This window comes from Eptatretus burgeri, chromosome 4, assembly GCF_056783735.1.
Source record: "Eptatretus burgeri isolate ZD-2024b chromosome 4, Ebu_testis_v1, whole genome shotgun sequence".
NCBI lineage: Eukaryota > Metazoa > Chordata > Myxini > Myxiniformes > Myxinidae > Eptatretus > Eptatretus burgeri.
In genome coordinates this window covers 9322549-9345603 of record NC_140964.1, presented here as the reverse complement: position 1 = coordinate 9345603, position 23055 = coordinate 9322549, and the positions used below count along the sequence as shown (strand labels likewise).

The 23055-nt window shown below is 48.8% G+C and overlaps 1 protein-coding gene across 1 annotated transcript in view; it reads right to left on the bottom strand.

Annotated features, from left to right (window-relative positions):
* Window positions 1-23055, bottom strand: part of MRC2 (mannose receptor C-type 2) — a 382895-nt gene that overhangs the window by 358889 nt on the left and 951 nt on the right. Inside the window, exon 2 of the mRNA XM_085876862.1 lies at window positions 3255-3668. Within this exon, the coding sequence (XP_085732988.1) occupies window positions 3255-3668 (414 nt within the window). The remainder of the gene's footprint in view (window positions 1-3254; window positions 3669-23055) is intronic.

Genomic DNA, 23055 nt, shown 5'->3' with positions numbered 1-23055 from the left:
GATTCTAGTTCTGTATTTTTAATTAATTTTCTGAAATTTGTATAATTTGTTTTTCACTTGGAAGTTATGGGTTACGAAGTGTAAATAAAGGTGAAAAAGCCTGATTAATGAAATTTAATTCCAGACTATAAGATAAGGCAACAAAACGTGAAAATTTTGAAAGGGGGTGTACACCTTCTATCAGCAGTGTATGTGGATGTATGTATCTCCCCAGACATGTATGTATGTATTTGTATGTACATATATATATATATATATATATATATATATATATATATATATATATATATATATATATATATATATATATTGGGATTCAAGAGAAGATTAAGTTTTGTTTTAAACTTCACTGAAAAATATTTTAAAGTAATGGATGAAAAAATGCCCTTATTGGACATCAATGAACAAAAGTATAATAAGCAAGGGAGAAAAATCTCAGCAACAGGCACTGTATGTCATGGTTCAGCGTTCCTGTGGTTTGTTCCAAGAAACAAGTTACTGGTTTCAAAAAATACCTCGCAATAACTCAGCCAAACCAAATAATTCTCAACTCCAACATGTCATTGGAATCTTGTGCTCTTTATCACATAGTACTGAGTTTTGTTTTGTTAAACAGAGATAAAGCAAGAAGAAAATATTTTGGAACAATTGAGCCTTGCAAGCATAAACAAGAGAAAACTAAAGTATCAAGTCACGAGCACACCATTACAGCACATCATCCCTTGAAAGGAATGATATCTATACACGACAGGTGCACTACAGGTACACTTTCATGAACCTATGTCCAATAAGGAAGATACAAGTTGTTTCAAAATCTGAAAGGACAAATTCTCACGACCTTAAACAAATATTTGTTTTGGTTTTTTTCTTATTTTGCTCATTTTGGAATGATAAGCTATATCTGCAGCAAAGATGCAACTTTCCTCCAAATCGCTTTTTATTCTTGGATAAACGATTATTATTTATTCATTTGCCTTCAAAATTATCCACGAGTGAAAAGTGATTTGGTCAAAGGTTATTCATTTTTAGCTCACTTGGAGGTATTAGCATTGCACGGTGTCCGTTCGTCAGTCAGCAATGTAAACACTCCGATCTTCTTCTTTGAAACTACGCACACAATTTGGATGAAACTTGACAGAAACCTTCATCACCCGTGATGCTAAAACTAATAGTCATATTTTCACCAAACTTTGTGCAACTTCTGAGGACCAAGGTGTCCTGATGCCTTGCAAACTCCATCAAAAAAAATGCATATTATGGTCTATTTAAAGGTCAAAGGTCATTACCATTCCAGGATCGCTACTTTTGACATCTCAAAAGGTATTCACCTGATTTAGATATAACTTGGAAGGAATCAGGTGCTTTAACAATTTGTTCAAAACATGAGATGATTCACACATTTTGTGGGTCATCCTTACCTACCAGTGGTTCCCTGGTTCTACCAGGTGAGCACAAGGACATTGCCCCTTCTTTGTATTATTATTAATTACCTCCACCACCAAAGGTGGACGAGGGTTATGTTTTCACCTCTGTCTGTCTGTCCGTTCGTCTTTCTAAGTGTTTGTGAGCAGGATATCTCAAAGTTATGGACGGATTTGGACGAAACTTGGTAGACAGGTTGGTTGTGAAATAAGGACGAATTGGTTAGATTTTGGTGATTATCTGCATATGGATAATATAATTTTTAAAATGATTCTTCACCATTGACAGATGTAGCAAAAAACGATATCCAGTATAGCACAATATTTGAAAACCTTGTGGACAGATTATGACAAAACTTGGTGGATGAGTTGATTTGGTGACATGGATAAGCCGATTCGATTTTTGTTCAGGTTCGGCTGCAGATCCAGCCAATCAGTGGGATATAAAACGTGAACTGTTCAGCCTGGCAGAGGTATGCACTCTACTGAGTGCCGTTCTACATATAATTACCCTAGGCACTCAAAATGTAAAGCGGGGTTAAGCAATTGGTTCATGTCTGTCCGGCCATCTGTCTGTCTGTCTACAAATGTCAGTTTATGATCAAGGAACAACTTAAATTATGAACATGATTCGGAAGACAAACTTTCCGTTGAACAGTACTTGGTCTCTGAATTCGTCCTGATCACACAAGCGTAGCGAGGAGTGAGATAATATTTTTCTCTGTTTGCCTGTCTGGCAGTGAAACAAAACTGATCATTCCAATCATAAAACTTACTGTTTTTAAGGACGTCATAAAGGACACAAACAACAGGCACGAATACCTCATGTAACGTGTTAAATGGGGTGGTGCAATAGGCACTGGGGAAAATAGCAATAAAATCTGGAATTTATTTATTTATCTGCACTTAAACCTTTAATTAAATTGAATTATATATTCGAACACGGTAGAACACAAATTGCCTTATTATTCGCCTACTTCCAAGAACCTCCAGTTTTGCAGTATTTGGACATATTCTATAGGTTGGTGTATAAGACTGCTGCTTCTGCAGCACTAAACTTCCAGGATTTTTAGCCGCGTCGTAGACGCTGGCTCGAAGAGAGCTCCGCATTGTAGTTGTTCTTCTTCTTCTTCTTCTGGTGAAGACAAAACCTTTATGATGCGGCTCTTGGACACATTTGTCCTTGTTTTAAAATGATCTTCAAAATAATTATTTTATTAAAATTGAAGGACACTGCATACTTAATCACTGCGTGGGGTTTCGTGTTCTATGAACCCTTGAGTTAGCCCATCCTCCGTACAACAGGAGACGGGGTTTTGCAATCACGTCTGTGTGTGTCTGTCTGTCTGTCTGTGTCTGTTTGTCTGTGTGTCTGTCCGATCGGTAACTTTTTTACCTTTTGAGCTTTTGTCATCAAATTTTCAACAAAGTTTCACTATGAGAATATAGAGAAGATAAATTTATAATTTGGTGAAAAGGTCAAAATATATTTCCCACATGGAAGAAGAAGAAGTCCAAATACAAAGTGGACCAGCTTTGCATTTTCAATGCTTTCTAGTTGTTAGTGTTGCGATTGTTATTCATTAACAAGAAATTCAATCAGTTTTTGCACAAAATCATGAGTAATAAACATGAAGAAACTGATCAAGGTTTGTCATCCTTCAGGCACAATGACCTGTTACCCATTACAAAGTACTCAAGTCAACACTGTCGATTATTATTAAAGTTTTTTGTGCTTTTCTTTTTTCATAAAATTTCAATTGGTTTATGGTGGGACATGTGGGTTGCATAATCGTGATGCATGTACACAGATATCAAACACTTTTTGCGTACCATAGTATGAGCGTTCACACAAGTTTTCGTCGGTGCCATCCATTCGGAAAGAACTGCCATTCCCCGGTGTCAGTTGCAAGGTCCCGTCAATGTTCAGCCATAACTGGCCTCGTTGGGACCTCTCAATCACCCTCAATGATCGACAGTCCCAACGAAGTACCGCTTCTTCTACATCACACTCAAAAAGCTCCACGGGAGTTAAGGTATCAGGACCTTTTGATAAGGCAAAGGAGCTGTTTACCCCAAGACAGCCATGTGCACCCAAATTGAATAAGCGATGCTGAGACACCCACGTCCATTGCTGTGCCTCAGTTTCGGGCTGACAGGCGTAGGCCATCACACGAGCTGCAACTGAGGTGGAGGCTCCAAGGCAACCAGTGGACCCCTCTGCCTGGATGGTGAACACCCTTGGACCTGCACAGAGAGTGATGAGTAAGATAACAATCTTCCATGGAACTGTTCAAAGGCAATGGCTCATTCCATTTGTGAAGTTACACAAAAATGCCAGTTATCAGGACAGGATTGAAACCAAAGTACAAAATTCAGCTGAAAACGAATTGGTCGAGAGGTGATATAAACATATCGGGTTAACAGAAACATTCAGTGCAAGTACGAAAGTTGTTTTATGTTACAGAAAGTTGGGGTGTGTGGATGTGTTCAGAGGGCTGGAAGGTTTTGAAATGGGGAATGGGGAATGAATTACATTTGAACATAAAAACTATTCACTTTTCTCAGTTTCGCATCGTTCATATGCGGACTTGCTTCACTGATACATAGCGGAGGTTTTTACCGAATCGGATGATCTGATGTGAAACCGTTTTAACTAGTTTGGCTTCACATTTGGTTCATGTAACTACACCTTCACTGCCGTATTAGTATCTTTGTGTAATGGATTTGATTCCTGACTCATCCCTTCTTTGCATTTTCCCTGTCATCTTCATCCCTCTGCTCTCTGTCTTTCCTCTTCATCCCAAAATTGTTTCTTTAAATATTGTAAATGTCTGTGCACGTCATCGTCATCGTAACGGCGGAAGATTTAAACAGCTGCATATAAACAGCACTGCAAAATGAGAAAATGAACTTTCTCCATCTTTATCTTGAACTTTATGTAAACGATGCTAGTGTGGGACGATGAGACCCTGAGTTTGCTTTAGTGATCACTTGTAATCCTTTTGGTGAAGGGTAAAAGGGTACTGTATACCTCGTTTAGCTTGGTTGTTTTCACTGCAGATCCATGAATAGAACACCTTCATCGAACATCTACTTCGTGCTACGTCCCTCGTCAACCCTGTGCTTCCTATGCCTGTAGTTGTGAAGGTTCTCTCAATCTCAATCCCTCTTCCCACCTTGTACGAATCAGTTTCAATGGGGATATTTTTTAACTTTGTATAAACCATCTTAATTGTAACTGTTGTTTTACTTTTCCTTTGCTCTTCATTTGTCACAAGACAGCCCATTGCAGCAAACACCTGCAAATCTACTCCTACTCAGCAACCCCTCCTCCCATTCCCCTCAAGCCCGTCACACGTGTTCCTCAAGGCGTTCTCCACTCCATTCCATGTCTGAAATCCATTTTCTACCGGTCATACTATAAACACAGTCTGGAGACAAACTGCTGTCCGCAGACAGACGCCACCTGGACACATCCGGAGAAAAACTCCCGTCCAGACAGAAACACTGCCTGGATACGTCCAGAGACAAACCCCGCCCGAACACGTCTGGAGACAAACCCTGCCCGAACACGTCTGGAGACAAACCCTGCCCGAACACGTCCGGAGATAAACCCCGCCCGAACCCGTCCGGAGACAAACCCCACCCGAACACGTCCGGAGACAAACCCCGCCCGAACACGTCTGGAAACAAACCCCGCCTGAGCATGTCCGGAGACAAACCCTGCCCGAACACGTCCGGAGACAAAGGGTGACGGAGCATGAAGCGCTCGCTCGGAGTGACGGAGCACGAAACGCTCGCTCCAATTGATGTGGTGAGCAAAAGCGTCCACAGTGAGTGAACGATTTGCTCAGAGGGACGTAACGCAGTACTGCTATTGACTGCAAGGCATTCAGCAAGTGGCTTAAGCACTCATTCAAGCACTACAATTAAGTGGTTGATAAGGAACGGTTGGCTAGACTGTTGCTGCATATCATACAGGATCCCTTTAACTTTAAAGCCCGTTTTCACCGTGCACGCAGCAGTTAATGAAATAGCATGAAATCTTCATCTTAAATAATCAAAGTACAAATTATGACTTCATCCACAAAAGAGTTGCAGCTTAATGCAGAACAACCCTGGAGACATCGCAAAGTTCAATCGCCCATGAAATAAACATTGTAGATAATCCGCCATCTTGCCTGCTCATCTGTGCACGTGTCATAATATGGTACATCGATTTGTGGTCCACGCAAACGTTTTAACTAGTTTTTTTAAACGCCCGGTTTTTTTAGTTCTTTTTTTAAACCAGATTTGCTTTGATTCCCTGTAGAACACCTCGCAAAACCTCCAAAAAAAAGAGATACAGATCTGGCAGATGCTGTGGATAGGCAGTCCCTCTGGGGGAGAGTGCACGAGGTCTTGCAGTGAATGCAATAAATCATATAGTTCAATGAAGCTAGTTACTTGTTACATTCTTAAATTTTAGTTCACTCAATATAATTCTTCAAACAGTAGAAAAAGGTAAGTTTAATGATTTGGAAATTTCACATTTTCCTGTGTATCTATGGAGAAGGAAGGAACATCGCCTTCCTTGCTGAAAGTAAATAGGTATATCGGCTTAGTTACAAGACTCGTTATTTCTATAAATTATCAGATTTCACAAGAAATTTTGACACTTCTTTAGTCCAGATGATATCCGATCCTTAAAGCCGAAATAATATTTTGTTAGTTACTTTAATTAGTAACTAACTAATTAATCTGTTACTTTAATTAGTCTGTGAGAGTAGATCGTGGAAAATTGTCTCATAAAATGCATGAAATCACTCCAACCTCCAAATTTGAAAACAATTGTACTTACAAAAGCGACGTATACGATTTGGAGCTATGATGAACAGGCATTCGATGATATGTGAGGAAAGTGGAAAAAACAACTTTTTCGTTCAGAAATCGTTGTGGCCTGTTCAACGTCAAGGCATGGTTGAGCAGGCCAAAAAACATGGCGGTTTCAGACCACAGCGAGGTTACTTAGGGTACTGTTGCGAATTCGCACCCGCCGCGTGCGAACGGCCACGTAACTCGAATCGCGGCACGTCGCCCACCGGACGGACAATTCTGTCGTGACCCTCTCGGACTAACGCCGGGAGCGAGTCACGGGTGGGCCTTTCGGCCTCACCACGATCGTGCCAATCGGCCCCCCGCGTGGGATAGGGTTGTTCGCCAAATTCGACCTACCTAATTACCCACGCGGAGGGGAGACCGGGCGATCGCACCTCGCCGCAGGTCGACTCCGGACACGGGCCACTTAAGCGACCCGTTCCGTACTAGTGGGATAACCGAGCGGTGTTATTATCGGCCTCGACGGTTCCGATTAATTATCGGGCGTATTAAGCCCACTACAAACCCTTTACGTGAAGCAAGATGAAGATTCAATTAAAGAAAAGACGAAGCGAAACGGGAAAAACAGTTCAACATAATGCACATTTATTCCGCGGCACACGGAGAGCACACATATACAATTACAACGATTATGCACCAAAAGCAGATGTAACAAAAGAAACACAACAATGCAGATCGACAACCGACTACGCGTGCACACGGCAACACTTACACAGTTTTACTTTACAGACGGCGCCAACAACACATTTACTCAAAAGCAAAAGAAAAGGGCCACCCTCAAAGACAAGGGGGCAGACGGGGCCTGTGGGCCGCGAGACCGGGTGGATCCTACCCGTGTATTTGTGATGAGCCGCAAATGTGGCGGCGCGGCGGTGCCCCGACTCCGCGCTCCTTCGCGGGTTTCGTTGGCACTGCTTGGAGTGGGGTGGGAACGGGGCCCCCCCCTTTTCGCACTATCTCAGCGCGGGGGGGGGGGGGAAAGGGGGAATTGTTGATGCTCTGGGGAAAGAGGATAGCTGGCTTGCTTGGGTCCCGCGACGAGCGACTCCACTGCGAGCTCGTCGCCGACCGCCGTCTTCGTTGCCTCGGACCCGAGCTATCCGGTCTCCTCCGCAATTCTCCTCAGCCGACTGCAGCAAACCACCTGTACGCCCTCGCCTCCCGACTCACTCCGCGCTCCAACCCGACTCGACTGCGCTCCAAGCTCCAGGCTTCACCTCTCTGCAGCTCCCCGACAGACTGCGAGCTCCACTCGGCTCTCCGACCTCTCCAGACTGACTCTTCTCAAGACTCACTGCTGCTGCCACACTCTGCCGCTGCCACACTCTGCTCTCCAAAACTGACCCTTTTCCGAGCCCGACTCGACCCTGCGCTCGGCGCTTTATAGTCCGGCAGGAGAACCCATATGCAAATTTCTGGATCAGAACGAGCTCGGGAGTGGAGCCACGCTCGCCCATTGGACAGAGAAAAAGGGGCGTGAGTCTCCCCTGATCCTAGAATTTGATTATCCCGATTCTACTCCGACGCGCCTGGAGGCAGGGCCAAACCACCCTGCGCTTGCTGATTGGACGGATCAGAAGTGGGCGTGTATCATTCCTGATCCGAATTCTCCTCGGAAAGGCCGCACTTTGCACTCGCGGTTCGGCGCGCGTCCCATACGAGGCCAGGACGGCCTGACGCTCAGCGTTCACAAGTGGTGCGGGAATGGCCGCAGAAGGAGAGGTGAAGGTGGTGGAGGGTTTATTGTGGTGGTTTATGGCCATGGCGACGTTTGGAATGGCGGTGATGCGATGTTTGCGGGAGCGAGTTGTGAAGGTAAGGGTCGTGGCTGTTGGCGTTGTTGTTGTGAAGCGGCGTTGCGGTCGATGGTTGTTGTGTGATGGTGGTTGAGACGTGGTTGGTTCAAAATAAAGATAGAACAGAAAAACGACTATCTCAAAGGGTCGCAGCACGAATGAATCACATTTATTCCCTCGAAACAACGGGTTTGGGGCTAACTACACATGTACTTACAGAGATATCTCACCTACGGGACCTGAATGGTGGTTTGCAAATTTCCTCAACCGCAACACTACCCCCTCCCCTTTTTACAGACTCGTCCCGAGTCGTCAAATTTTCGTGTGCCATCATGTGTAGTTCTCCCCTAGTACGTTTTACCTACGGATCCCTGAGTGCGACAATCATGGTATTCGTGTTCCCAAAATAAATAACCTGAGGGCTGAGTAACTAACTAAACAATCCCACTCACACGGACGACTTAAATAAAATTGCCGGCGCTAAGACAGACATGCCGGGGGCGCACTCATATTTACAGTACATCTTAACCTTAACTTACAAATTTTACACTAAACCATGGCCCAGGATCAATGGACTCTGCAAAAAGAAAGCAGTTAGCAGGGAGACAGGCTGCTCGCATGCAGTCTCTGGCTCAAGCAATGCAGGTGACAGGGAACGTGCTCGGCTGCTCACACGCAATCCAAGGCCTCCCCTTTTGAAATGAACCCAGTGAACCACAACGGTGCATGGGCTGCACAAACGCAGTCTCCGTGCCAGCTCAAGTGGCACACACAATGAGCACAAAGGATGGATGGATGGATGGATGAATGGATGGACGCAAACACTGTGCACGGGCCGCCACTGCAGGCCCGTGTTGTAGTTGCCAACGGGGCATTTCTTGCAGCTTGCAAACTGTTGCCTTGATCCTGGCGCACATGGAAATGAACAGGGGGGGGGGGCAAAGCAAAATTGAACGGGGGCTGGTGAACATGGGCCGTGGGTATGGCATGGCAAAGGTGAGCAGGCAAACACAGCCTGCAGAACAAGGCCGCTGCAGGCAAACACAGCCGGCGGACGAACTGGCCGGCACAGGCCTTGAAGCACAGCAGCTGCAGACGATCCGGCCGGCACAAGCCTTGCAGCAAAACAGCTGCCGATGAATTGGGCCGGCCTTTGCCTTGCAGTGGAGGTAGTGCGGTGATGCTGGCCACTCGGAAGGCGGGCTCGGACCTACCCTACGGTTTCCCTCCCAACCTATCGCCTTTGCCTGTCACTGTCCATACCCACCCCCTTAATTTATCAAAAAACAATTTTGCCCCAATTAATTAATTTTTTATTAATTTTTTTATTTTATTTTTTATTTCCTATCTCCCACTATAATTCGTCCCCTAACCCCCTTTATCGTCCTTGTTCGGCTAACCTATCGTCCCCTAGCCTACTCCCAACCCCAACGTTCCCTTCCCGGAGGGGAACAAGGGAGAGCTGGCGTCCTGTGTCGAGGCCCAACGAAGCCTCAAGATGGCCTCCCCAGACTTCAGTGATCTAAACCCAAAGTGGGTCCAGCGGCCCGCAACGAGAGCGAGGGGATGGATGGTGCGGAGGGGTACATCTCCTAATCTACCCTAACCATTTAACTGTTAAACTACCCCGAGGCTTTCAACAAGCGCTTCTCGCTCAAGCTATTGGTTCTAAAAACCCAGATTCCCGTCGCCTGTGTTGGTGTCCTTACAATTTTGGGCCTCGCTCCCCCCCAACCCCAATTTTCTTTCCGTGCCCTCACACGGTCTCATGTCTGGGACACGTGGCTTCCCTTGGCAGGCACGACCCTCTGCCGAATCTCCAGCTATGGCACCTCCTGGCACTACACTGCCTCCGAGCCTACCAGCTCCCTAAACACCGGGGAGTGCCCCCCATGGCACCTCCCCTGAAACGCACACGTGGCAGGCTGGCTTCCCGGGCCCCATTCCGAGGGTCACCCGTGCCCACAACACTGCCCAGGCGGCAAATGGCGCCCCGGGCCCCCGCACCAAGCGGGCGCACCCGTGCCCACTACGCTATCCCGGCCCCCCATGGGCCCTTGGCCTACTACGGCCGACTAGCCCGGTGCCCGGTGTACCCACTCAGCGATACTCACCTTTCGCAGCCACGCTCCCAGCCCGTCAACAGGACTCCTGCACCCCTCCAAACAGGTTTCGAGCCTACACTCCCACCAACAGCAAAACGACTTCCATTTTGTCAATTTAACTAACCCCCTAACTCAGTCTACACTGACCCCGGAGTCCCTTGGGTGGGAGTCACTCCTCCCCCCAATCACTCATCGCACCATGCATTCCCCATTTGCTCCATTCACACAGACCCGCTGGCCTCACTCACTCACCAAGCACATGTTTCCACTCAACTCACCAACTCTTCAACACACACACCGCTGAACTCTGCCATCCTTCTAACTACCTCCCCTAACTAACTCGTGCGCCCACGTCGTCCCTTCAACCACAGCACGTTCCTTTTTACACTACGTAGCTAAACTACGTCCCCTCTACACATCCACAGTCTGTCACTATCTCCAAATAATCCCATTAATCAATTTCCCCACCTATATCTGACTACAATCCCTCTAACTAATCCATTCCACGGGCCCCATGAGGACTTACCCCTGCCCCATGGAGCTGGTCTAACTAAGCTAACCCTTCCCCCTAACTAGTTTCATCCTGTGCCCGGGCCAAGGGGATCATCCACCCCTTGCCCAGGAATCCTGTTCACCCGAAAGCGAGGCTTGCAGTTTGTTTTTTTTCCACATGCGCAGCACCAGCGCGGCAACTCGCACCCTGCGCACCAGCGCGGCAATTCACAGCCGCGCACCTGTGGCGTGACGTCATGGCAGTTGTTCGCGTCCCTCGTCCCTCTTGGACGGTACCATCCGGCAGGGATTCACCCTCCTGCCGGATTCCAACCACACACACGCAGCCATGACGTCACCCGGCGCAATAAAAAAAAACACAAGCCTCACGTCTCGAGGGGTTCCCCACGCGAACACATGTGCTTTGCCCGTTGGAGCTTAACACACACGCCCACGTGGAGAACCCGTCGGGTCCAAATCCGATATCCTGCCTAAACTTTGTCCGTCGCGGGATCGGCAACATTCACCGCGCTCGTTTCCGGACCGGGCCTTCACTCCCGCAAGCGAGCACGTGGCGGCCTCGTGCGTTGAACAGCACGGACCTCGCGCTCGCTGCTGGGTGAACCCGGCGCGGTGCTCAAAACATCTACAGCCGCTACCCGGCTTTTGTCCCTCTGTCGCCGTTGTCGTCGCCATTCGACCCACGCACACCTGCGTATTACGACGCTCACACACCACTCCATTACATTCACACCGGGAGACGTAGCCGCATGCTCACACATGCCGACCGACATCTCCCTCACCCACAGCGACCTTGCGCACGCTGTCTCCCTCACACTCGGCCGCTCACTCACTCGTGACATTTCCCTCACACAAACCATACCACTCACACACGCGGGGGCACTCGCCCGCGGTGTCTCATCCACACACGGCGTGTTGGGGAGCACGCCCTTCGGCACACTTGCCACCACACCACTCACACACGGGGTCGCTTCCACACACGGGGTCTTTGTCACCCACCCGGTCGCTCTCACACACGCCCTTGCAACTGTGCTATGCGTGCGTTGCAGCACGCATTTCGCCACACTCGTGAACACACACCTCGACACCACACACACCGGGGCAACCACACTGGGGATTCGTGTCCCCACAAGGGGCTCCGGGGCCTCTATACCCCCCAAGCTCGGCGTGCACCCGTTCGCAGCACTCCTCCCCTGAACCTCGCAATGCACGACCGAACCCACCTGGTCGTGACTCGCCTCAAGGGGGCATACTTCCTCCCCTCTTTCCTGGAGGAGGCTATCCCGCTGCTCGCACTGGGTCCCTCCACGCTCCGCGAGCTCACCCTCATCGTCCTCCACTAACTCTGTGTGTGTGTTCGTCTCTAACCCAGTCTTCATCGTGTAGTCTTCCCTCTATCGTTCCCATCTCCCGTGTCTCTGTACATTTATTAGTTTCTGTTGTCCCCTCGTGTCTCTTGGTCTCTGCTTCGGTTTTTTCCTATCTGCTCCCCCAGTTCCTCTGTCTTTTCTCCGGCTTTCCGCTCCATTTCATTAATTACCTTCTCATGTCTCTTTCTACATTCCTCACAACACCTCCTTTAATCCTTTCTGTGTCTCCGCTTTTACCTCCTTTCGCAGGTTTTCAACTCTGTCTGTCATTTCCCGATGTCTTTTCTCACAGTCCTCCTTCACGGCTCCCAATCCCTTCTTTATTTTCCCTTGTTCTCTTTTTGATTCCTCTATCGCCGTCGTGTTCTTCCCTATTTCCTCCTTTATTTGGTCTTGTCCCTTTTTTACTTCTCCCAATCCTTTTCCTACTTTTTCTATCTTTCCCACCACCATCTTTATTTCGTTTTCCCTCTCTTGTTTGCTCTCTTCCATGGCGACCCCCACTCCTTTTACTTTCTTCTAACCCGGTCACCTCCGCTCGTATCGTGTCGACTTCCTTTTTCATTTCGTTTTTTAGTTCTTCCAAGCTTCCTTTTAGGCTCATTCCCATGTTCTGCGTCTCACCCCGCAGTTCTTTCATTTCTTCCTTCATTCCTTGCGCATTTGTTTCCATATTCGTTTTTATTTCGTTCATTTTGCTGTTTATGTTCGCATTCATTTGTTGTGCATCCGTATTCATTTTCGTTTTCATTTCGTTCATTTGTTGCGTATTCCCATCCATTTTCGTTTTCATTTCGTTCATGTCCCCACTGATTCCTGCCAGCATGGCGCATAGCTGGGCCATGTCGGGCGCACTCAGCTGAGCCGATTCGGCAAGGATTGGGGGGTTTTGGCGGAGAGGGGGAGGGAGGTGTCATACACCGCGGCCGCCGCCGCACCTATTTCGGGCTCTGGGTTCAGTTGGGGGAGTTCGTCCTGTACCATAAGCATTTCCTGCTCGGGAATTTCATCCTGGACCATGGATTCTACACAATCTAAATCCATTTCTAACACCCCCGGCTCCCGCTCGCCTTGAGACGCCATCTTATTTCTCGTAAGGGGTTAATTTGAATCGCTCATAATTTGGAGGGAATCGGGGGTCACTCCTCTCACCCCTGGACCGATTCCCGTGAATTTAGCTGGAGACAGGAGAGCCCGTTTTCCTGCTCTCCGACACCAGTGTCGCGAGGAGGGGGATGAGTTTGTGTCCCATGACCTGACACCAGTGTTGCGAATTCGCGCCCGCCGGCGTGCGAACGGCCACGTAACTCGAATCGCGGCACGTCGCCCACCGGACGGACAATTCTGTCGTGACCCTCTCGGACTAACGCTGGGAGCGAGTCACGGGTGGGCCTTTCGGCCTCACCACGATCGTGCCAATCGGCCCCCCACGTGGGATAGGGTTGTTCGCCAAATTCGACCTACCTAAGTACCCACGCGGAGGGTAGACCGGGCGATCGCACCTCGCCGCAGGTCGATTCCGGACACGGGCCACTTAAGCGAACCGTTCCGTACTAGCGGGATAACCGAGCGGTGTTATCGTCGGCCTCGACGGTTCCGATTAATTATCGGGCGTATTAAGCCCACTACCAACCCTTTTCGTGAAGCAAGATGGAGATTCAATTAAAGAAAAGACGAAGCGAAACGGGAAAAACAGTTCACCATAATGCACATTTATTCCGCGGCACACGGAGAGCACACATATACAATTACAACAATTATGCACCAAAAGCAGATGTAACAAAAGAAACACAACAATGCAGATCGACAACCGACTACGCGTGCACACGGCAACACTTACACAGTTTTACTTTACAGACGGTGCCAACAACACATTTACTCAAAAGCAAAAGAAAAGGGCCACCCTCAAAGACAAGGGGGCAGACGGGCCTGTGGGCCGCGAGACCGGGTGGATCCTACCCGTGTCTTTGTGATGAGACGCAAATGTGGCGGCGCGGCGGTGCCCCGACTCCGCGCTCCTTCGCAGGTTTTGTTGGCACTGCTGGTTGGAGTGGGGCGGGAACGGGGCCCCCCCTTTTCGCACTATCTCAGCGCGGGGGGGGGGGGAAGGGGGAATTGTTGATGCTCTGGGGAAAGAGGATAGCTGGCTTGCTTGGGTCCCGCGACGAGCGACTCCACTGCGAGCTCGTCGCCGACCGCCGTCTTCCTTGCCTCGGACCCGAGCTATCCAGTCTCCTCCGCAATTCTCCTCAGCCGACTGCAGCAAGCCACCTGTACGCCCTCGCCTCCCGACTCACTCAGCGCTCCAACCCGACTCGACCGCGCTCCAAGCTCCAGGCTTCCCCTCTCTGCAGCTCCCCGACAGACTCCGAACCCCGACAGACTGCGAGCTCCACTCGGCTCTCCGACCTCTCCAGACTGACTCTTCTCAAGACTCACTGCTGCTGCCACACTCTGCCGCTGCCACACTCTGCTCTCCAAAACTGACCCTTTTCCGAGCCCGACTCGACCCTGCGCTCGGCACTTTATAGTCCGGCAGGAGAACCCACATGCAAATTTCTGGATCAGAACGAGCTCGGGGGTGGAGCCACGCTCGCCCATTGGATGGAGAAAAAGGGGCGTGAGTCTCCCCTGATCCTCGAATTTGCATATCCCGATTCTACTCCGACGCGCCTGGAGGCGGAGCCAAACCGCCCCGCGCTTGCTGATTGGACGGATCAGAAGCGGGCGTGTATCATTCCTGATCCGAATTCTCCTCGGAAAGGCCGCACTTTGCCTGACGTTGCCAGGACAGCCTGACGCTCGGCGTTCACAAGTGGTGCGGGAATGGCCGCAGAAGGAGAGGTGAAGGTGGTGGAGGGTTTTATGTGGTGGTTTATGGCCATGGCGACGTTTGGAATGGCGGTGATGCGATGTTTGCGGGAGCGAGTTGTGAAGATAAAGGTCGTGGCTGTTGGCGTTGTTGTTGTGAAGCGGCGTTGCGGTCGGTGGTTGTTGTGTGATGGCGGTTGAGACATGGTTGGTTCAAAATAAAGATAGAACAGAAAAACGACTATCTTAAAGGGTCGCAGCCCGAATGAATCACATTTATTCCCTCGAAACAACGGGTTTGGGGCTAACTACACATGTACTTACAGAGATATCTCACCTACGGGACCTGAATGGTGGTTTGCGAATTTCCTCAACCGCAACAATACAAATTAAACCGCCAGAGAGCGAGGTGGCCGAGGATCTCCAGATGAAGGATATAATTAAATAAGGCCGTTAATTATATTCAAAATGGGTGTTTTAATGAACCCAAACACCCAATTTTCACTCATGCACTTCCTTGGAGTTTTCTTCGGATGCTTGCAAAGTTTCAGGCTGCTCGGTTTTATGGTTTTGGAATTATGGAGGAGACACACTGACACTGACACACATTTGTATAGATTACTGGTGTGGACCGACTCGCTGTGCTCGCCTCGCCACACATTGCTGCAGAAGCACAGGCCTGTTTTAACTGAGGATCATGACTATGTGAGTTTCTGTGTTGTTATGAGTTACACCAATCATAATACAAACATTTATTTTGTTCAAATTTATTTGTAATACAGTATTGGTGATATTATATTTATTTGTAATTGATTTGTAATTGAAAAAGGTCCAAGTGGTATAAACTCTCAATTGTCAAGGGTCCAAGCTGTCTCATCTCTCTGAAGGTTACAAGGGGTCAAAATGGTGTGGGAGGTCAAGGCCCTAAGGGGGTCTCAAGGTCTTGGTGTTGACTTAACAGTTAAGGTGGCTGGCTTAGGATCCTCAGGTCCTGAGTTCAAGCCCCTGTTGGGCCGCTGAATTAACACCAGGTAGGGTTGACAGCCTGTCATCCTTCTGTCTGGTCGGAAAAATGGGTCATTGCATCAGCAACACGGCCACATACTCAGTCAACAATGCTTAAAGCCAATGGGTTTAAAGGTGAACCCAAACGCTCAGACCACCTCAACACTAATCTAATAGGTATATCGGCCAGACAGAAACACTGCCTGGATACGTCCAGAGACAAACCCCGACCGAACCTGTCCGGAGACAAACCCCACCCGAAAACGTCCGGAGACAAACCCCGCCAGGACACGTCCGGAGACAAACCCCGCCCGAACACGTCCGGAGACAAACCCCACCCGAACCCGTCCAGAGAAAAACTACAGGTTATCCCATGATAACCTCCAAAACAGAGATGATGTGTCCATTTCCAATTTCTGAATTATAAAGTTGGTCAATTCGCGATTCAAAGTCGAAATCTTCTTCTTCTTCTTCTGCTTCTTCTTCTTCTTCTTCTTCTTCTTCTTCTTCTTCTTCTTCTTCTTCTTCTTCTTCTTCTTCTTCTTCTTCTTCTTCTTCTTCTTCTTCTTCTTCTTCTTCTTCTTCTTCTTCTTCTTCTTCTTCTTCTTCTTCTTCTTCTTCTTCTTCTTCTTCTTCTTCTTCTTCTTCTTCTTCTTCTTCTTCTTCTTCAGATTAGCTGTGATGTCGCACCAGGAAGTGGACCACCAGATCCATACTGTGTGCAGGTTACATCGTGGTACGATTTAACTCAAACGGCAAATAATTTTCGATTTTAAACAAATATGCCGAGTCGATGTGTCATTGGTGGTTGTAGTAATAAAAACCGTGATGGATTCCTGTTACACCAATTTTGTTTGTGGGGGACAATATCACCAAAACCCCAAGTTTGCCAGAAATTGGACGAGGTTTATCTGAAATACCCGAGTGTGGATCGGGCCTTGAAAATGTTGGGTTTTGTACTCAGAGCATGTTACAGAGCACATTATGAAACAACAGAGATGGCTGGATCTTGTGGTTATCCACCACCATTGAGAGAGGTTCCATCCCCACGATTAAGCAGAAGAAGCAGCTATTACTCAAAACTGTAACACCAAATCTATACTGAGCTACCGGCAAATGTACAATGTACATGGATGATTTGAGCGGTAAATCAAACACCTGTTGCTATTGCTCGCAGTTACCACAAGAACAGCTGAAAATAATTCTCTTTTATCAACACAAATTTCTACAATTCAAATGAACCACCGTCTATTTATAGTGGAGAGAAATTTGACCAATGATGCCAAAAATTTGAGGTAACCACCCCCCCCTCCCCCCCCACCGCCATGCCCCTTCACCATCCCCCCACCCCTTTACCATCCCCCACCATCACCCATCAACCATCACCCCCTAATACCCACCACCATCCCACCAACTCCCCTCCATGCCCCTTCACCATCCCCCACCCCTTTACCATCCCCCACCATCACCCATCACCCCTAATACCCACCACCATCCCACCTACCCCCCCCCCCCACCATGCCCCTTTACCATCCCCCACCATCACCCATCAACCATCACCCCCTAATACCCACCACCATCCCACCCCCTGCCATGCCCTTTCACCATCCCCCATCCCTTTACCATCCCCCACCATCACCCATAAACCATGACCCCCTAATATCCACCACCATCCCACCCCCCCACTATCACCCATCACCACCTAATACCCACCACCATCCCACACACCCCCACCCATGACCCATCAACCATCACCCCCTAATACCCACCACCATCCCACCCCTCCCCTCCACCATCCCACACACCCCCTTCCACCATCCCCAATCACCTTCACAATACCACCACCACTCCACCACCCCTCCCACATCCCCCTCCCTCCACCATCCCCCATCACCTTCACAATACCACCACCACCACCACCACCCCCCTTTAACACGGCACACACCCCCCTCCACCATCCCACACCCCTCCTTCCACAATCACCCATCACCTTCACAATACCCCTACCACCACCCCACCCCCCATCCCTTTCACCCTCCCCACCACACCTCACCGCAATCCCCCATCCACTGGGGAGTGACATCGACACTTCATGGACATGACAGTGGAACAAAGCATTTGTCACCCATTTTGTCTGCGGTGTCCGAGCTGTCGAGCAATGACGGGTATTTCTGCTCAAGTAATATATAAACCCATTTACCAATGAGTACAAAATCTCTCCCTTATAAACCGTCAATTAAATGGAAAATCAAACCTGACCGAACTGAATTGATCATGTGACCGGCGTTTTCATCTTCACGACCACTTCAGGTCAGGCCAGATCAGATCTGTGACTTGCTACAGGTATCATGTAAACCTGTACTAACCTGTTCCTTGGTCGGGTTGTCGGAGACTAAACAGTCTCCCCCACCAGGTTTCCTGGTGAGGAGGGTGTATAATATGGACACCCAGCAGGATTAAAAACAAAAGCTGTCAAAGATCGGAGGAGCTCCTCGTGAGCCAAAGGCCATCCATATTTAGTGCCCAACTGTGTCTGCGGACATCCTCCTGCAGTTGCGTTACTTCTTATTAGGAGATTGGTGGCAGGATTTTCACTCCGGCCACCGTAAAACCCTTCATTCCGCAAAACATTCCAGAAGCAAAATAAAAATCTGAAAACCGACTCCATGGAAGTACCTCCTGTGCAACTTCCCTTCGAAGGGCAGCTCACCGGATAACAGGATAAGAGCAAAGCCTTTGGGGCCCCCAATCTTTGATGACAGGAGGGAAACCACTGGGTAACATTCCAGGGTCAGATTGCGGGAGAGTGTGTCGGGGTGGTGCTGAGGTGTCGTCCACCAGACGGCGGTCTCCTTGGGTTAACCTGAGGCGGTCCCTTCAGGTGGGTGCCTGGAATATCCTATCCCGAAGAGAGGATGATCACCTTTCTCTGTTATCATCTGATCTCAAGCGTTTGGACATCGGTATTGCAGCACTCTGAGGTTCGGAAACCGGACTGCGACGAGATCATAGCGGGTGGTCACACCTACTATTGGTCTGGTCACTTGGATGGTTACTAGGCGCACGGAGTTGCTGTAGCTGTGTCCAATAAGCTGCAAGACCACCATCCTTGATGTTGCTGGTGGATGTCTTGGAACTCACGGTCGGGCAAAGAAGAATTTTGTCTCCTAACGGACACTGGATACCATTGACCAGAGTAGCAGAACCAGGCTGAATGGCAGAGCTGAGCTGTTCAGGGAGCTGAGGCATAAAACTGTACGTGTGCCAAGGGTGGACAAGGAGGCCTATGTGTGAGGAATCTGTGAGGGGGTAGAGCATCACCTGTGGTCAAGTGATTCTCGTCCTGCTTACAGGGGAATTCACGCATTGCGTTCGTCCAAGCCCATCCCTCGGTGTACTGCAGTTAGAGTAGAGGGTGGTGGGCTCTTGACAGAGGAGTCCGAAGTGAAGGCCCGCTGGGCCGGTTACTTTGAGTGGTTACACCAGGCTGATCCACCAGCTGTCGAGATAGACGTCAGGGGTGTTACAACCCCTGTTGCTGACCCTCCAATCAACTGTGATGCACCTTCGTTTGTGGAAACACAGGCTGTGGTGAACCGATTGAAATGGGGTCAAGCTCCAGGGATCTGTGGCATCCATGGTGAACTTCTCAAGGCTGGTGGAAATGCTGTACTCATGTCGTTGCATGCAGTTCTGTGCTCCGCCTGGAACACAGGCATCATCCCAACTGACTGGAAGAGGGGCCGTGTTTTCCCTACTGGAAAGGGAAGGGTGATCGCCAAGACTGCAACAATGACTGACGGGTGACGCTGCTCTCAGTGCCGGGCAAGGTCTTTGCTCGGATAATTCTTGATAGGGATCACCACCATCTGCTTGAGCACCAGCATCCAGAGCAGTCAGGCTTTACACCAAAGAGGTCAACGATTGACCGTATCCTTGCTCTTCGGGTCTTCACCAAACGCAGACGAGAGTTTCAGCAGGGCCTGCTTGTAGCCTATGTTGATCTCTGTAAAGTGTTCGATTCAGTGAATGGGGATGCCCTCTGGCGGATTCTTGGTCTTTGTGGGTCAAAACTGATCGATCTGATGTCTGAACTATATTCTGGTACTGGGAGTGCTGTGAGATATGGTGGTACCATCTCAGACTTATTTCCAGTTGTTACTGGAGTTGGTCAGGAGTGTGTACTGGCCCCCACACTTTACGGCGCTTGTATGGACTGGATTCTAGGGAGCTTGTTGGAGAGATCAAGCTGTGCTGCATCGTTTGGGAATGTCAAGATCTCTGACCTTGGTATCGCAGATGATGCAGTCATCTTTGCGGAGACTCAAGATATCCTTTTGGGGGCCCTCGAGGTGCCGAATGAGGAGTCGGAGCCGCTGGGATTACGGGTTTCATGGGTCAAAACTAAGATCCAGGCTTTCAATGACATCTTGGATGCGGCTGTCCTGTCTGTACCTATTTGTGGTGAGGATGTTGAGGTCATGGAGAGATTCACTTACCTTGGCAGTGATATTCATGTCTCTGCTGGCTGTGAGCCAGAAGGCAACAGACGTCTGGGTCGGGCCTGGGGAGTCATGGAATCACTGGATCATGGGGTGTGGCACTGCCGATACCTGTGCGGGAGGATGAAAGTCTGAGTCTTCAAGTCCTTGGTGCTTCCAGTCTTTCTCGATGGATGTGAGACGTGGACTCTGACCAGGGATCTGAGACAGAGACTTAATTCCGTTGGTACCAGGTCTCTTCGTAGAATCCTTGGCTGTCGCTGGTCGGACTTTGTGTCCAACGAGCGGTTGCTGAGTGAGACTCAAATGAGATTTGTTACCTGCATGGTCCGTGAGCATCAGCTGCGGCTGTATGGACATGTGGCTCGTTTTCCTGAGGCTGATCCTGCTCACCAGATTCTCTCAGCGAGGAAGCCTCGTTGGAGGAGGAGACCAATGGGCCGACCATGTGCCTTGTGATTGCAGTCGATTGACCAGCATCTCAAGGAGACGGGGATGGGCCAGGCATCTGCCTGGGGGATGGCCAGACAGAGGCCCCTGGAGTACCGGCGGAAAGTGGACACAGCGACGTGCTGCTCTGGCGCATGCTCCCATACCTGACTTGACCTAAACACTTCCGCCTTCTTCCTCTGAGAAGCTCGCCCAAGGCTCGGAACAATTCGGCACCACAGTTCCCCCAAAAGCGTTTCCATCACTAATTTTGTCTGCAATCGTTTCTTCAAAATCCCACTGATCAGTTTCAATATACTGTGAACTTTCGGAGTTGCTGATGATGGTGAAATCGGTATCTGAATCCGAGCTCGACATGCACTGTTTCTATATGTAAAGCCGCCGTTCGGATCAACATGGCTTCAAGGTGTGACGTCACTGGCGAAATCGAACATTGACACTCTGGATTTTTTCGACACTTCGTGATTGGCAAATAAATTTCAAAGTTTTTTTCCCTTCAAATTAGACCATGATTAACGATTCTCGATTGTTTTTGGAAGAAAAAAAAATAGCTTTTGGGTTCCCCTTTAAAGGTAAAAGTGGTATTAAGGGTATTTAAGGACCTTAAGGGTCTTCTGGGTCTTTTGGATCTTCTGGGTATTTTGGGTCTTTTGGGTCTGCTGGGTCTTCTGGGTATTTTGGATCCTCTGGGTATTTTGGGTTTTTTCGGTCTTTTAGATCCCCAGGGAATTTTGGGTCTTTTGGGTCCTCGGGGAATTTTGGGTCTTCCAGGTCTTTTGGGTTCACAGGGTCTTTTGCATCTTTTTGGTCCTCAGTCTTTGGGGTCTTTTGGATTTTTGGGGTCCTCAGGGTCTTTTGTGTCTTCAGGGTCTTTTGGGTCCTTGGGGCTTTTTTGTATTTTGGGTCTTGGGGTCTTAAAGGGTCTTCAAAGGTCTAAATGGTCTCAGCAGTCGAAAGAGTCAAAAGGTAGGTTGAATCATGTGTTGGGCGAGTAGTGCGGGAGAAGCTCGCCAGTACGGATCGAGAGAAACATCATTTGTTGGGGAGTGGTGCAGGAGAAGCTCGCCAGTACGGATCGAGAGAAACATCATTTGTTGGGGAGTGGTGCAGGAGAAGCTCGCCAGCACGGATTGAGAGAAACATCATGTGTTAGGGAGTGGTGCAGGAGAAGCTCGCCAGCACGGATTGAGAGAAACATCATGTGTTAGGGAGTGGTGCAGGAGAAGCTGGCCGACACGGATCGAGAGAAACATCACGTGTTGGGCGAGTGGTGCAGGAAACGCGTTCTTGAAACCACATGGGGGCCACGTGGCGGCTTTGCAGGAGATGCTTTTAATTAGGTTCTGTGTCGTGGCCGCTTTATGTCCACATCATGAGAGTACACAACCAACCAGTTCCAGAAGTATGGCTCAGTACCATCGCTCACGCCTCTCTTGTGAAATCTCGCACTTTGCAAGGAATGTTTGCATTACCTGTGAGGGAGAAGCGACAGAACTAATTTACCTGTAAAGGTAACTTCCACACGGGATGGCAGTGATTTTCCGACTTGGTCGAAATGTCAGATCAATCATTCCAATGAATGTGTTCGCTTCACCACCGAGGTTATGGTTTCACCCCAGTCTGTCAGTTTGTCTGTGAGCAGGATATCTCGAAACGTTACAGACAGATACAGACGAAACTTGGTGCACAGGTTGGGTGGGTGAGTGGGACTAATTGATTAGATTTTGGTGCAGATCCGGATCTGGCCTATTAGTTGGAAACAAAACGTAAATTGTTCAGCCTGGTGGGGGTATACCGAGTGCCGTTCTCATTTGATTTGTGATTATTGGTCGAAAAAGGTCATAGTGCTGATCAAACCGCCATGCGGTTATCTCCCTCCGTCGTCCCTCGAAGGGTCCACCACGGAGGCCTCGCCACAAATCCTACTGAGTTCCAACGATAACACATAAAACTCTCCTATTAAAACTAAAACTCCCCTATTATAACAACTAAAACCCCTATTATAACACCTCAAACTTTCCTATGATAACACATAAAACTCCTCCATACAACACCTAAACTCCCCTATAACACATAAAACTCCACAATTATAACACCTATGTCCCATATTCTAACACCTAAACTGCCGAATTACAACTAAACTCCCTGCTCGAAAACGAAAACACCTAAAATTCCCCCACACCTTGACAGATTATAACACC